This window comes from Hippoglossus hippoglossus, chromosome 14, assembly GCF_009819705.1.
Source record: "Hippoglossus hippoglossus isolate fHipHip1 chromosome 14, fHipHip1.pri, whole genome shotgun sequence".
NCBI lineage: Eukaryota > Metazoa > Chordata > Actinopteri > Pleuronectiformes > Pleuronectidae > Hippoglossus > Hippoglossus hippoglossus.
This window is the reverse complement of record NC_047164.1, coordinates 7285595-7300297: the sequence shown is the minus strand read 5'-3', so window position 1 is coordinate 7300297 and position 14703 is coordinate 7285595. Positions and strand designations below refer to the sequence as shown.

Sequence of the window (14703 nt, the reverse complement as noted above, 5' to 3'; positions counted from 1 at the left end):
TTTTCTTAAATGCTGATTATCTAGCTACATTAATGGGTGTTGTGTCATCTATGAGGGACAATTCTCGATCTGAATAAAAGTTACACATGCAACCAGCAATCACACATGGATTCATGTTTGAGATATAATGGAAGCTTGTTTTTTATATTATTATATTTTGATGCTATTTAGAGACATTTTGGTTAAAATACAGATGAAGTTCAATTCAATTGTGTGAATTACTCAATTACTTATTTCATTGATGAGGGAGCTACTGGCTAAATGCAGAAAAAAACGACCGAATGAATGAATGTATGTGTTTGTGTATGAATGTATGTGTGTGTGTGTGTGTGTGTGTGTGTGTGTGTGTGTGTGTGTGTGTGTGTGTGAGAATCTATGTATGCACATGGATGTATTTCTGTATGTATAAATACATGTATATGTAAATGTATGTATGAATGAATGAATGAATGAATGAATGTATTTATGTGTGTATGCATGTGTGTGTAAATGTATGTATGTATTAATTTATGTATGAAAGAATGAATGAATGAATGAATGGGGAAAATAAACTACATAGTAAACAGAACACCTCCATTCAGCTCTCTAAGTCCCATAACCCACATTCATACCTGTTGCTGAACAAGAAGCTGATTATTGTGACGCCTCCGAACAAGCTCCGTCCCTCCCACCCGGCGCGGAGCGGCTGCAGCGGGGCAGGAGGAGCGGGGGCAGCCCGGGGGCAGGACCAGCCGTCACCGCGCGTCACAGGCGGCTTCATTATTTAAACTTGAGTCAGGAGGAGGAAAGTTTTCAGGGTCGGGACATCGTTGCTTAGCAGCTCCAGGCGCAGGACTCCGGCTGCCTCACGTCGGCTCTTTTCACTGCAGTTTATCAAGGAAGCGCGGTCTTGTCCCCTGCTCGGCGTCATCCGTCTGTCTGTGTGCCTCTCGCAGTCTCCGTGCCAAACATGTCCCACACCGTGACGCTAAAGGGACCCTCTCCCTGGGGCTTCCGACTGGTGGGAGGACGGGACTTCAGCACGCCGTTAACCATCTCCAGGGTAGGTGCAAACTCCACTGTCCCGTGTGTCCGATGCGTGTCCATTCATTCGGCATGTGCGCAAATACGCAGCGCCGGAGCCACTCGGTTCACTTTAGACTTTAGAATTTAGAATTTTTACGCACGAAATGATGATTAAATGTGGTTTCTATAACGTTTTCATCCTCACAAAGTTTATACCTGACGAGTTGAAAAAGCTCAAGTGAGTCATCCTAAAATCCTGGCCTGGTTAATTCATCTTAAATGAGATTTAAGATCAGGTCCAGGTCTGTTATCCCTCACAGCGGTAACTGTAATCGTATTAGGAGAAGCTGACAGACGGTGCCGTCTAATTCCTGGCAGCTGAAGTGGCCAGTTCAGTTTGAGTCATATTGGCTGATCAAGGGTTAAAGTCTGTGAACGTCATCTATAGAGTCAATTTATGCGAGATTATATATATATGGGATTATTTTTAAAGATTAATATCATAACAAAAAAACAATATAATAATATCATCAATATAAGGAAAAAATCTAACAGGTCAAAGGTTCTTCTAACTTAATTTTTAATATAGAAATAATGTGATTCAATGTTATTTTCCAACTTATCACCGAGTGAAAGTGGCTCCGTGTTGCAGTGAGACTCACATTTTTGTGTCATTATTATTATTGCATGTGTTCATTCGTGAGTTGACGTGGTGGCTCTGCGATTCTCAAACCTCCGTGAACTTCCCTGACCCTCGGAATATGGGTCAGGAGTCAGTGTGCTGGCAGTGGACCTGGCAGTAGCCTATAGTTTATCCCAGCCTGGGTAAACACAGGCCGGTGCTGCTGCAGGGCTTGTAGAGAGAGGAGGAGGAGGAGGGGGGGGGGGGGGGGGGGGGGGGGGTGCTGACATTTGTTTTTCATCAGAGCTCATTGGTGCTGCTGAGGGATTCCAGGTGTTGTGCTCTGCAGCTGTATCACCGGCCCCAAACCGGCCCTTTAACTACAGGGCCCTTTGCACTTCAGACCAGAGGTGTAATTTTTAGATTTACGGTGGGCAATTAATGACTCTCGGAGCAGAGCAGACGACCGCTGAAGGTCACCTGAAGTGCTCCCCGTTTTTAAAACGTATCCCTGAAAAGGAGAACTGTGATGCTATAATTTGACGCAAATACTTGGCAGTTGTCTGAAGGATTGTTTGACGCACTTTCTTTTTCACAATCAAAGTGAAACAAAAGCTGGATGTTTGAAATGTAAAAAAAAAATCCAGAAATCAAACACTCACAGCTCTTTGTACCTAAATGTCCTGTTTTGGTAAGGGCTCAAATATTATTGGCTGTGTGGATCGCTCGCTGTACGTTTGATCTTCATGATTCACTTATCTGCATGGAGAGGAGTTTCCAACAGAGTCTTTGCCCAACACCAGAAGTCATTTGGAAAAAATGGGAAACCGACACTGTGGCCTCATCTCTCCTGTCTTCACTGCTTACGTTAAAGACCAGATGTTGCTTTGTGCCGCTTCAGGCCGTCTCAGGTTTTTTCGTGACACATACCTTCCTAACGTCTTGTAGTAATTTCTACAGTAGGCAAGTTGTGGTTTCACTAAAATCACTCTCACAATTACTCATCACTATCTGTTCATACTTGCATTACTGCCAATATGAAAAACCATGGCATGAAACGGGGGAAGTTCTTTATGTGTGTGTATGTGTGAACATTGCGTAATTCAGTGATGACGGCATCAGTGAAATTAATTACTTGTTTCACTTTGCAGACAGTTGCATAAGGTGGCAATAAAAGAAACATGGAAAAGCTGTTTGCAAGAATAAATAAGGGGGTTGAGGCTGATTCCAGAAATCTTGGCTTGAAAATTAGAGAGGGAAGCAGCTGTTATGATGCAGGCGCGTTTAGCTAAATAAAAAGTAATGTCAGAGGCAGTGTTTCAGCTGAGAGTCTCAGGATTACACCTCTTGGAGCCTTTTGTATGCTTTTTACTGGCAGGACATTATAATTGTTTTCGACTGGTGTCTCGTATTCTGGTTCACAGGAGCTGGTCAAAGGAAAAATTCAACAGAAACTTAGAAAAATAAACGAAGTGATGGGAACATTGTCCTCTCGCCTCATGTCGTGGGAGCTGGTTGCCTTCTGAGTTTGTGATTCATTGCCGCTGTATCTCTTAAACTCGTCGTTCCGTCATGCGCTTGTTGCATTCTTGCCGTACACTGCGCGCCCAAGACGGCAATTACAGGGTGTTGAACGGTGACACGGAGAGAGGTGCATGGTGGGAGACGAGGAGTGTGTTTGTGAGAGTTTCAGAGTGAGATGCTTTATGTCTTACAGGATCCAAAATGTCTCTTTGGGGGATTTTTTAGTATCACGTAATCTTCGTACAAGCCAGAACAGTGTGGAGGATGTGACTCTGTAGACTAACAGAAGAACAGAAAAGACCTAAAAACCTTTGTTTCTTTTTAAGTTTTACAGTTCTTTACATAATCCTTCTGATTATACCTTTGCTCTGCGTGACTGACAGATCTCCTCCCGTCCTCTTTATTTCTGCATATTTGAAAGCGGATGCCATGAAGCACCTGGGAGACAGTGAAAGTTGTAAATACCAGAAAACAAGTTCTGATGGCAGCAGCTGGTTCTTTGCTTAAGGTGCTAATGTCCCGGGATGGGCCCATTAGTCTCCTGTCAGCCCATTAGGACTCCAGCCAGTTAACGGCACGTCTACTTGACTCTGGAAACATTTGCCCTGATAACATGCCTGTGTACGCTGTGGCAGCTTGTTAAACGGCTGCGTGCGCATGACAGAGGAAAAGTGGCGGAGACGCAGACGAATATGAAAAACGCTTATGTAACTGCAGAAGCATTTAGAGAGGACACGCTGAATACGGCAGCTGTGGTTTAAGCCCCTTTTGTGAACCGACGTCCGGGCAGCGGGTGACGCAGAACGCCTGTCAGTCCTGCCAGCGGGCAAACAGTCGTCTTCTGGACAGGAATTTACAGCTGAGTGTTGTCAAATAATGACCCAAATCCCAGGGTAGCTTCCCTTCTCAGAACTTTATGTGGCATATTTAGAAGTCTTGTTTTGCACAAGTTCTTTTAACTGTGTGTGTGGCGAGTGGATTGTTTTTTTGAGTATTTTATTTATTGTTTTGTGAGTGAAATACAAAAGCAGTTTCTTAAAATCCCAACACAATGTCTTCACAGTGTGTGTGTTGCTCAACCAGTTGTCCTGATGTGAAATAAATAAACCACAGTGACACAAAATAAGAGAAAACCCAAACCAGAGAATGTTTGGCATTAACTTTTGTTCGTGATTATTTTCATTATCGCTTATTTGTTTGGTCGATAAAATGTAACAGAAAAGTGAAAAATGCAGAAATGCATATATTCAAACTGGTTTTCTTCAATCCAACAATATTCAGTTTATTATCACGTTAGGTCAAAAGAAAACGGCAGATTTAAAATCTGGATCTGGGAAATGTTCGGCATCTTTGGGTGAAAAAGTAGTAGTCGTAGTATTTGTTTCAGTTCTACATTTCATTAGTTATATGCAGTAAAGAAACATAATCAACCCAGCAGACCTTTAGGGTTCTCTTGTGTAATGGTTCTCTTGTTGTTTACACCTGGTTTTGGAATCAAAGTACAACCTCAGGCAGACTGATACCTTATCAAAGTAGGAGAATCTGATAAATGTTGTTTATGGATTCAAAGGAAACACTGACACACTCGTATGGACATTTAAGGGGTTATCGGTCCCTGTATGAACTCCTCCTGCCCACACTGGTCACATAGACATGCCTCAGACGCTTCCTTGTAATGGTTTTATTGTGATTGATGGGAGAAGAGAGGTAAAGGGATCACATCCAGAATGGAGTAATGATTTAGAAGAACAATATCTCCTTGAGCATACAGTTAAAAATATGATTGATTGTATCCTTTAAGGAATGAATAAAGCAGAGACAAAAAGAGTCTCATTGTATATGCACTTCCTCGTCCTTTGTCATACTTTATCTGTAAGTCCCCACGTATCAGCATTTTTTTCCTTGCTGGTGGAATTTCTGGAATTCTATAGCGTAAAAGAGAAAAGGCTCGAGCCCTAGCGAATCATAACGCTCCACGTGTCTTATGCTGATTAGACAAGTGTATTGAAGCACATGAATTAGGAGCAACTATAACTTTGATTGCATTAGCGGGTATACAGTACATCACATGAACTCAATGTCCCTTGTACCCATTAATCTCTCAGCGTACATCTGTCCAGCTCCCTGTCACACAGACACAACATGTGACCCGAAGCCACATGGGTTTGTTTCTTCTGCTGGATGTTGCTCCCTTTCTCGAGATGCCAGAAGCTCTATTAGAAACAGTGATATCAGATGCATGGCACCGTCGAGGAATTTCCTGTTGTCATCAAAGCTTTATGTGAAGTTCCTGAGTGCGTAAAGCGGGGGAGACAATGTGAGTCCTTGGGTCGCTGCTGAGCATTTCCTCCTCATCTGGCTGTCTGGTGTAGGAAAGTCTGTAGCTGATGTTCACACCAGACCTGGTCTTTCATTGTTGAGTAGTCAAAGTGCTTTTGTGTAAAAAGGCTGTGATGAAAGCGGGAAGTTCTTCCACTTTTTCTCTTTATATTGACTCGGACAGTCCCCGTTCTAAACATGTCTGTTTGGAATGCAGAACCCCTCTGCTGCACAAAGAGCTGTTCATCTGTTTATTGTAAGTCCGGTCGAATCTCGACTCATTGCGCAGAACTCCCAATACAGAATTAGTTTTTGTTGCCGTTGTTGTGAACATTCTGTTGTCATTAACTTCATTACATTGATGAGTCCCGGGTTGCTGCTGCTGGTCGCCTGTTTATTCAAATTTCATTAATATCGAACATATCACGGGTCCAAATCGCAGCACATTCTACACTGCTCTTCCTTGGGCCCTTGACGATACACATCTCAAGTGTGCAGATGATAAATTGAACATTATGTGACAGATTACATCCATTAAAGCAGCCTTCATCTTATGAACTAAGACTTGATTTATGTGCCTTCCCTTCCAACTTCTTGTCATCTTAGTCAGTGTTGATCACCACATACACACCTTTGTTTGCTGCACGCGTTGCCAAATATCTAAAGCACCATTCTTGATTCATGAACGTGTTGAAACTTCACACGGTGACAAAGACCTCTGTCAAACTCTTCAGGGAAAGTGTCTGCAAAAACCAGTCAGAGTGATTATTAATGTAATTTCCACGCATTTATTGATGAGTAACATTGATGAGCGATGTCGTGGTCATCCTAGACAGACACACAAATGCATTACAGAGTGCAATTAAGTTCCATGTGACTCTCCCATTTCCCTGCCCTCATTAAAGTCTAACCTTACATACTGTATTAAATCATAAGCGACAGTGTTTCTTGTTGGTCTTGGCGGACGCAGTGTCTTTGTTTGAGTGTGATAATCACACACCAGCGAGAAACTCACACCCCCCGAGCTATGTAATGTCTCCCCAAAAGCGTCACCAAGGTCATAACCATGGTTCCTATCGCGCGTCCAACAAGCAAACAAAGGCGTCTGACACGCTGCCAGGAATTATTCTCTCTTGTTGTTGAGATGTGCGCCTCACTGATCCCACCCAGCTGAGAAAAAAAAAAAGCCTCTGTGGAATTCACGCATGAGAAAAACATTAAGAAGTGACAGGTTCCTCTTTCACAAAGCTTGGAAACAACCGGCCACGAGTTGATTTGCCGGTGTTACAGGTCAAGAGGTGTTTAGATGATCGGGTCAGGTTGAATGTTGATATTATTTAACCCTCTGAACACTGATGTAGAGGCTGCAGGACGTTGTTGTTTACACGATCCTGTTTAAATCCACCTAAAGCAAAAGCTCTAAACAGCTAGAACGTTCATTATTTTTCTATCGAAACACTAAAGGCCTCTGTCTTGTGATTACATTTCCTTATGTGCGGTAGGAAAACTTGGTAACAGTCAGTTGTGATGGGGCATTTTCTGTGTGAGATTGTTATTTTCATGATCATATTCTAATCGATCTAAAACAAAAATCATAATGGTGTAAACATTCATTCTTTTTGGAGCAGAACACCAAAGTCTTTGTCTTCTATTTAGGATTAAATGGTTATATTTCAGTATGAACTACACAGGATGACATGGTCACTGAAAAGTTAGGGAAACAACAGTATTATAACATAACCCACAAAGATTTTCGGTCAAGTTCAGAGCAGTTTAACTTCGACGTCTGTGCCTACAAACTGCTCTCTGACTGCTACTATATCATACATATACACTATATTCAGCTATTATAACAATTCCCACATACATTTTAAATTTCATAACAGCAGTATCTATTCAACATTCAGAGCAGAAGCTAAAATGAAAGTATTCGTCCCTCATCTCTTTCCTTTCTGTGCTTTACACACCACCGTTGCAGAAAAACCCTCTAAAGGTCAACAGCACTTTGATTTTATGGCTTCAATCTTGTTATAAAAGAAAGTCTCACTTTCCCCTGAGACTGACGTCATGTTCAGCGTGCGGGTGCAGCTTTAATGTGCACCGTACTTTTCACATGGACGGTCCACCTGTGTCCTCTGTGTCCCTCTGTCTCCCTCTCAGACCCACAGAGACACACGGCCACAGTGGAACCACACTCATCAGGCGTCAGCGTGCCACACGATGACTCGTTGTGACACGAGGTTGTCGTTTGCTAACCGCTTCGCCTGGTAGCGATTAACTATGTCACCGATTGTGATGTGACTGTTTATATTGCCCAACACCCAGTGAAGTCGCTCTCTGCGGGATTGATGCCGTCTCTAAGCCGCAACTGCTGCATGTGCAATCAGTATAATGATATAATAAGACCTGTCTGGTGTCTGTATATGTTGTGTAATGTCAAAGTTAAACCTGAAGTCAGTATCTCATGCAGTACATCAAGAGATGTGGGTGAAAATGGGATTAAATTCAGTTTCTTATTTCGACTTTTATTTAATTTATTTATCTTTTCTGCCTCACAACAGAAACCAAACATAGTCCACAACAACTCTGGTTCCCTCTGCCTTTGAGCCAAGATAACTATTTATGAGCTGCAGTCACACGCCCCAGATTACAGACGCGTGTCTCTCCTCATTTTTAATTCGGAATAATTTAATCTTATTTCTGTCATCACGTGAAAGAAGTGGAAATGGACGTCTTAACTTTTGTTACTTGCATGTTAGTAAAAGGACGAAAATAGAAAGTTACGGTTAAAAAAACACCTAAAAAACTTTTGGGTATTCTTTAAAGCTGCTTGGAGTAATTAGAAAATGATGCTAATCATTAAAGCTCCACAGCTCCATCGTCATTACATCACTACATCTGCAGTGTAAATATAGCAGATGATGATGATACTTCTGAACCACTCAACTCTCCACCCTCCTTACGTTAGGGGAATGTTTAACCTCTGGTGATGACCTCAGCCATGGCACTTGGCATACCACCACTGTGTGTGGGTGTGTGTGTGTGTGAGTGAGAGAGAGTGTGTGTGTGTGTGTGTGCACTTGTGTGCGTGTGATTCATGCGCAACTATTCGTGGCCTGACCCTGAAGCACTCACTTATGGAGTTGAACAGTCCACTATGACGCAACCCAGGGTCAAATCAAATCAAACACACCCACCCACCCACCCACCCACGCACACACACACACACACACACACACACACACACACACACACACACACACACACACACACACACACACACACACACACACAGACATGTTTGTACTTCTATCTTAGTGAGGACACTGATTGACATAACCTTAACCATCCAAACTAAATGCCTAACCTAAACCTAGTTCTAACCCTTAAACCAAGTCTTAACTCTCAAACAGCCCATTGAAAAAGCAAGGACTGCAAAATATCCTCACTTTCCAAAAATGTCCTCATTCTGTAGGGTCTATGCTTAAAATGGTCCTCACAAAGATATAAGTACAGGAACACACACATACACACCCACACAATCAGTCACATTTCTGATACTCTAAAAAAGTATTTATTCTGAAACCAACATCCCTTCGATCATACTTGTCCAGTTTTGTGATTTATGTCATTTCTGCGAAAACAGCTGATGAACAAAGTGAGTTCAGAGTTTTTTCTTTTCTTTCCACGAGACTCGTGCACATTTCCCGCAATGCCTCTGACCTCTGAGCTTGCCGGAACTGAGTCAGGGACATTGGGGTCATTAAAAAGCTGTAAATCAAGACCCCCACATCTGAATCACACGACTTAGCCGTTAGTGGTTCATGGAGCGTGAACTTGTGAGCCTTTGCTCTTTAAACGCTCGTCCCATTTAGCGGATGCATTTCTCTGGCACAAGCTGCTCCTCTCTGGTGTTCATCCAGAGAGGATCGCCAATCACATCTGAGATTACGGGAAAAGTGTTACTTCAATACAAGGTTTCAGTGTTCCAAACACGATACATCTCAATCTACAGCTGTCAAGGTAATGGGTATTAGAGGACGGTGTGGGGGTCAGGCAGTGGGCGCTCTGGTTTGGAGACGAACGAGCTCATCGAGTGGTTTCCACTTAAAAACCGGGATGACAGGACAGAGATTAATCACCAGCGCTCGACATAGAAGGTGCTCATTAACTGGAAAATGATCATAAATCATGTGTTGCCCGTGCATTTATACAAACAAGTCATTTTAGCCTTTTGGCTGGAGTGACAGTTCCCGTCTTGTTCACTTTTTTTTTGGTGGCATATTTGCTGTAGCTGTTCGCCAGATGAAACAATGATTCAATAAATAATAATCTGTCAGTTTAATATAGTGGAAAATATATTTGGGCATTGGACTATAGCAATTTGAGGACGTCGCCATAGGGTATTGGAAACTTTGATGAATTTTTTTACATTATATTGATAAAGAAATGAATAATGTAGTAGTGAAAGTACCTGTTAGCTGCAGCCCTAGAAGGTGGTGCCTTCATAGAAGCTGTCACCACTCAAGCCAAAAACTTCTTCCTCTCCTCCGTCCTCTGTTGCTGTTAGAAATGTTCTGAATGAACATTGGTTTAATCCCCGTTACGCATTTTTCAATCTGCAGCAGAGAGTAGCACAATCCTGCTGTTATTCAGGTGAAAGTGTCACACGGATTAATGCTTTAATTTCCTACAAAAACAGTGCGACCGAACCAATTGAATCCAGCTGCTGCAACTCTCATGCACATTTAATGGCTGGAAAAACACAGAGTCCAACCGATCCTCACACATTTCATAGCTTCGCAGCGCACGGAGAGCGACGGGAGACACGATGAGAATTGTTCACATTTCATTGCAGCTTTTTGGTTTTTCATTGCTAGTCGAGAGTATTTTTCCTCTGCAGCTGTTTCACCGTGGAGGTTTGATGATTTGATTGGTAGTTTCTCCATATTTATGTGTTCCAAAAAAACCATACGACCAGTCAGAGGCGGGCCTGGAAACAGCCGGGACGGTTGTGCGTGTCAGCGTGTGCTTGTAATAACAGAAAATTGTTATCATATGTTACTTAGTGTGTCTGAGAAGGTGAAACATACCCAGAGGGACGCCCGCTCTGCTCCCCCTGTGGTGCTCAGATGTCCTCACATCCGCATGTTCTCCAGTTTGAAGGATCGCAGAGAGGAAGCTGCTCACTGTCTTCAGATAATCTTCAACATAAAAGCGATATGGACATTCGTGACAAAGTTTTTTTTAAAAGGCAGAAGAACCTGTTGAGCAGATGCTTGTATGGATCTGACGTTGCACAGAGACAGTTAAGGTTCAAGGTTCAAATCCGGTTAATTAATGGGACTTTTGTGAAGGAGTTGCTGTGCAGATTGTTAGTTTTTTAGTATTTGCAGAATTTAAAAAAGTTCCAGTTCTTTCCATCGAGACTCAGAGCGGCCTCTCACATCCCAGTGTCGTCGCTGCTGGCTTTTCAAAATGTAAACCAAAGGTGCTGCCCAACATAATATTACATAAATCAAAAGAGAGTTGCTCTTGTTGAATTTGGCCCCTGCGTTGAAAAGCCCACACTAATACTCTTTTTGTATTTCTGTCTCCCTGACAGTTTGACACCATTTATAACAGCATTTTCTTGTTTTCCTTTATTTGCTGTTTTGGGTGTTGCTCGGATTGTTAAGTCTGTGTTTCTTTGTGTGTTGTCTCCAGGTAACAGCCGGCAGCAAGGCGGCCCAAGGCGACCTGTGTCCAGGCGACACCATCCTGGCCATCAATGGCGATAGCACAGAGAGCATGACTCACATGGAGGCTCAGAACAGGATCAAAGCCTGCACTGGGCAGCTCGCGCTCAACATCATCAGGTACGAAAAACATGAGGATTTTCTCACCAGAGCAACTTAACAACACCGGTCATTTGGTCAGAACCTTAGAATGACTCAAGCCCCTGATCCACTGGTCAAAAACACCCACAAACATCTGGCTTACGTCTGCAGTGGAAATGGGTCAAATGACTCCTCAGTAGACACAAGCTTTTATTGGCTCCGGCACCAGTCAGCAGTGATGGAAACATGACACCCGGGTGAACTCACTAATTTCTTCTTCCCAGGACATGCGTGTGCACTTCTGCCTCTCTAGGCAAAAAATAATTATACCGGCCATCTATTTGCAACATACCATACCAGCAACAACACACAAACACTTATATGCAATACAAATAAAGGGCTAGTGCACTAGAGAGCTCAAATTCCCAACAGTATTAAAGTATGCATGACGCAATATGCAGGCATTTCTATGGATCCATATCATGAGTCATGGCAGCACAGATGGCTATTTCCCAAGTGTTCCAATTTCAGCTCCTCAAATTAAATAATACCAGTGCAAATCTCTCCTATTCACCACTTTCTCATGTGCATCAAACACATCAGTGAAAGCTTACCTTTCAGAAGTGTACACGTTGGGCCTTCATCGCAGCAAAAGTCTGCAGGGATCAATATGTTTTAACAACGAGCCCTTCTGTTGTTGGAATGCCTGCTCCTTCAATACTCGCCTCTGTTTACATCCGCAGCCACATCATTTTCTGTCGTTTAGACACGCTGCCATTTCCTCTCAATGGATTTGTTTTTTTCTCAAAGACAATCTCTGGCCCCGAGTATGAGTCTGAAATAAAGTTAAATAAAGTTAAATTGAATCGACCACTGGCTCTTGAGAGCAGGGGGCGGGAGGCGGTGAAAGAGGCGGCTGCAGGTGCAGCGTGATTGACACGTTCCTCAGCAATTCACATTTCGCTGCCCTTGCCAAAGGTCAATCACCTAGTTCGCCTTTATGGACGCGCCGGCATTGCTTCTTCCGCTTTTTTTTTTTTATCAGTGTAGACACAGTCACTGAACATTGAGACATTATGATGCACAATAAACTTGAATTACATTGGCGGGTAAATAGTAATGAACGTTTTTGTACCTCATTGTTTTTTACATCTTGGGACCAACGTGCAACAGCTGCACATGTGTAAACAGCTGTATCGAGCTGTACATGAGGTCTGATAAACTGCCTCAACTTATGTCACGTTTTTTGAATACTACAGTTCTGAAAATGAATAAAACCTGGGTGTATGGAGTTAATAAAAGAAAAGAGCTTACCAGACCTTAGTAGTCTGCTCCTCCTCTCTGGATTCGGCCCATTTTCCATACCATGAGAATCAATATGTGCAGAATGATCCTACATCAGGAAATGTTCGAACATTAGTCACTTGCTAATCAGTCGTTACTGCTCTGACCCTCGGCGCAGGCAGCTTATGGTTTCTGCTCTGCGGCTCATTAAGTGACTCGAAGTTGAAAAACCTGAGTGATTTTTTTTATTCACTGCCTCTCATCCAGGGAACCCATATTGTTTCTATTTCTGGAGGGTCTGTTCGGCTTGGCACAGTCGAGTCATGGCGGCAGATGACAGGTTTACGGCGGTTTAAATGATCGACCCGCCGCTCCTATAGAGCGCCGTCAAAGTCAATGGGGCTTGTGCACACAGTGAGTCAGACAGTGACCTTTTCGAATGGACTTCACAGGGCGATATATTGCATTGTTCCACTATATGAGGTGGAAAATTGTCTTTCACTCTGCATCATTTTCAACAGCGGACGAGAGCAACGCGTTTCAGCGTCAACGGCGGAGTGGAAGTCATCCGTCGAAACAGTTAATGGCACAGAGAGAGGGGGAGGAGACGGGGAACGACCAAGGAAAAACTGAAATGCCAGTTGCTTCCCACATTTGTATTAGATGGTTACTTCGGGCTGGAAAGTGCAGCGCGAATCTGGCAACCTCTAAGCTCCAATCTCTCAGATGGAGAACACTGTGGTTTCAGCCTCGGTTGCAAGTGACAACTGCCAACTGGTGCTTCAGCTCTCTCCTTTTAGGGCAACAGACGACGCAGTCTTTTCTCTCTCACCGTGGGTTCGGAGCTCGAAGCTTGACCTGCAGTGGAAAGAAGAAACACTCCCGCAGTAATCGGACGCCTCAGATGAGAGAAGATTCACACGTTTCTCCGCCCTGTATTTGTGTTGTGTAGTGTGGACTCCAGCATGCAGCACCCCCTCCTGCCCTTCACCTCAGCTTGTAGAGGAACCCATCCATTCATACATCACGCTGAGTGATGGAGCATTCAGTGGCTTGTCCACAAAGGGATTGAAGATCTATTTAAAGTTTGTTTTTAGCTCAAAGTGCAGGGGAGCACCTCTACACCTGCAGCAGCACAAACAAGGGCACTACCACACTTATCCAGTTGCACCCTGGGGTTTCCAAATTCAGCTTAAATTTCCCCTGAAGCACTGAAAGTTATCTAACACAATAGGTTTATCTAACACAATAGGTTTATCTAACACAATAGGTTCCCTACACAATAACCTATTGTGTAGGAAGGATTTGATATGAGCAGGAGCACTTTAAGGTGATAGATACTTGATACTTGATAGGCTGACGTTCACATGAGTTTTTAAGATGCCACTCTCTTGACCATAATTTTAACTGATGTGAATTTGAACAATGCTTGTCATTTAGGTTTTGTATTGGGAATTGACATTATTTTTGTTTTAATTGGAGTAAAAAACATCAGGGTACCATAAAATCACACGGCGCAGAATGCTCCTGGGTTAAATGGAGACGTTTTTTTACATGATGTCAACAAAGATATTTGACACCCGATAAGCTCTTTCACTTTATATAGCAGAAAATGATTCTGCTAAATTAAAACCACAAGACGAACCCGCGTTGTTCATCAATCCTCCTTAATTCCTCATTTAAGCTGACAAGATAGCGGTTGGATGCTTGGTCGTATATCAACACAGGCAGGACAAGGCTGGCTGCTGGTATGTGACCTTCTCTGTGTATATTGGTTGAATAATTACAGTGGGAATTGCCCTGCTGCAAGACAGGAGGAGGGCGAGTCATGTCTGAGAGGGACGTATAGCCACACACCATTTGGGCTCCGGAGCTGAAATTAAGTGGTGGTGAAGGAGACGGAAGATAGAGCGAGGGGGGCCTTCAAGCAGAGGAGGGGGGGAAAAAGACAACATTTTAAAATGGATATGAAAGTTTAGAAAGACAAGAGCGGACAGGTAGTGGCTGACAAGATGAGACAGAGAAAAAAGGGAAAGGATGGAACCAAAGCTGCTTTCAGACATGCATGGAACTCTGGGCACTTTCCTTAAATTTTCAGGTGGGCGGTGTATTTGAGAACGCTAATTTTCA

General features: G+C 43.1%; 1 protein-coding gene across 1 annotated transcript in view; it reads left to right on the top strand.

The window, feature by feature from the left end:
• The first annotated feature begins 708 nt into the window (after positions 1–708).
• The window catches only part of pdlim4 (PDZ and LIM domain 4), a 46417-nt gene continuing 32422 nt past the window's right edge, over positions 709–14703 (top strand). Inside the window, 2 exon segments of the mRNA XM_034606566.1 lie at positions 709–1042; positions 11177–11328. Coding sequence (XP_034462457.1) covers positions 950–1042; positions 11177–11328 — 245 coding nt within the window. The 5' untranslated portion in view covers positions 709–949.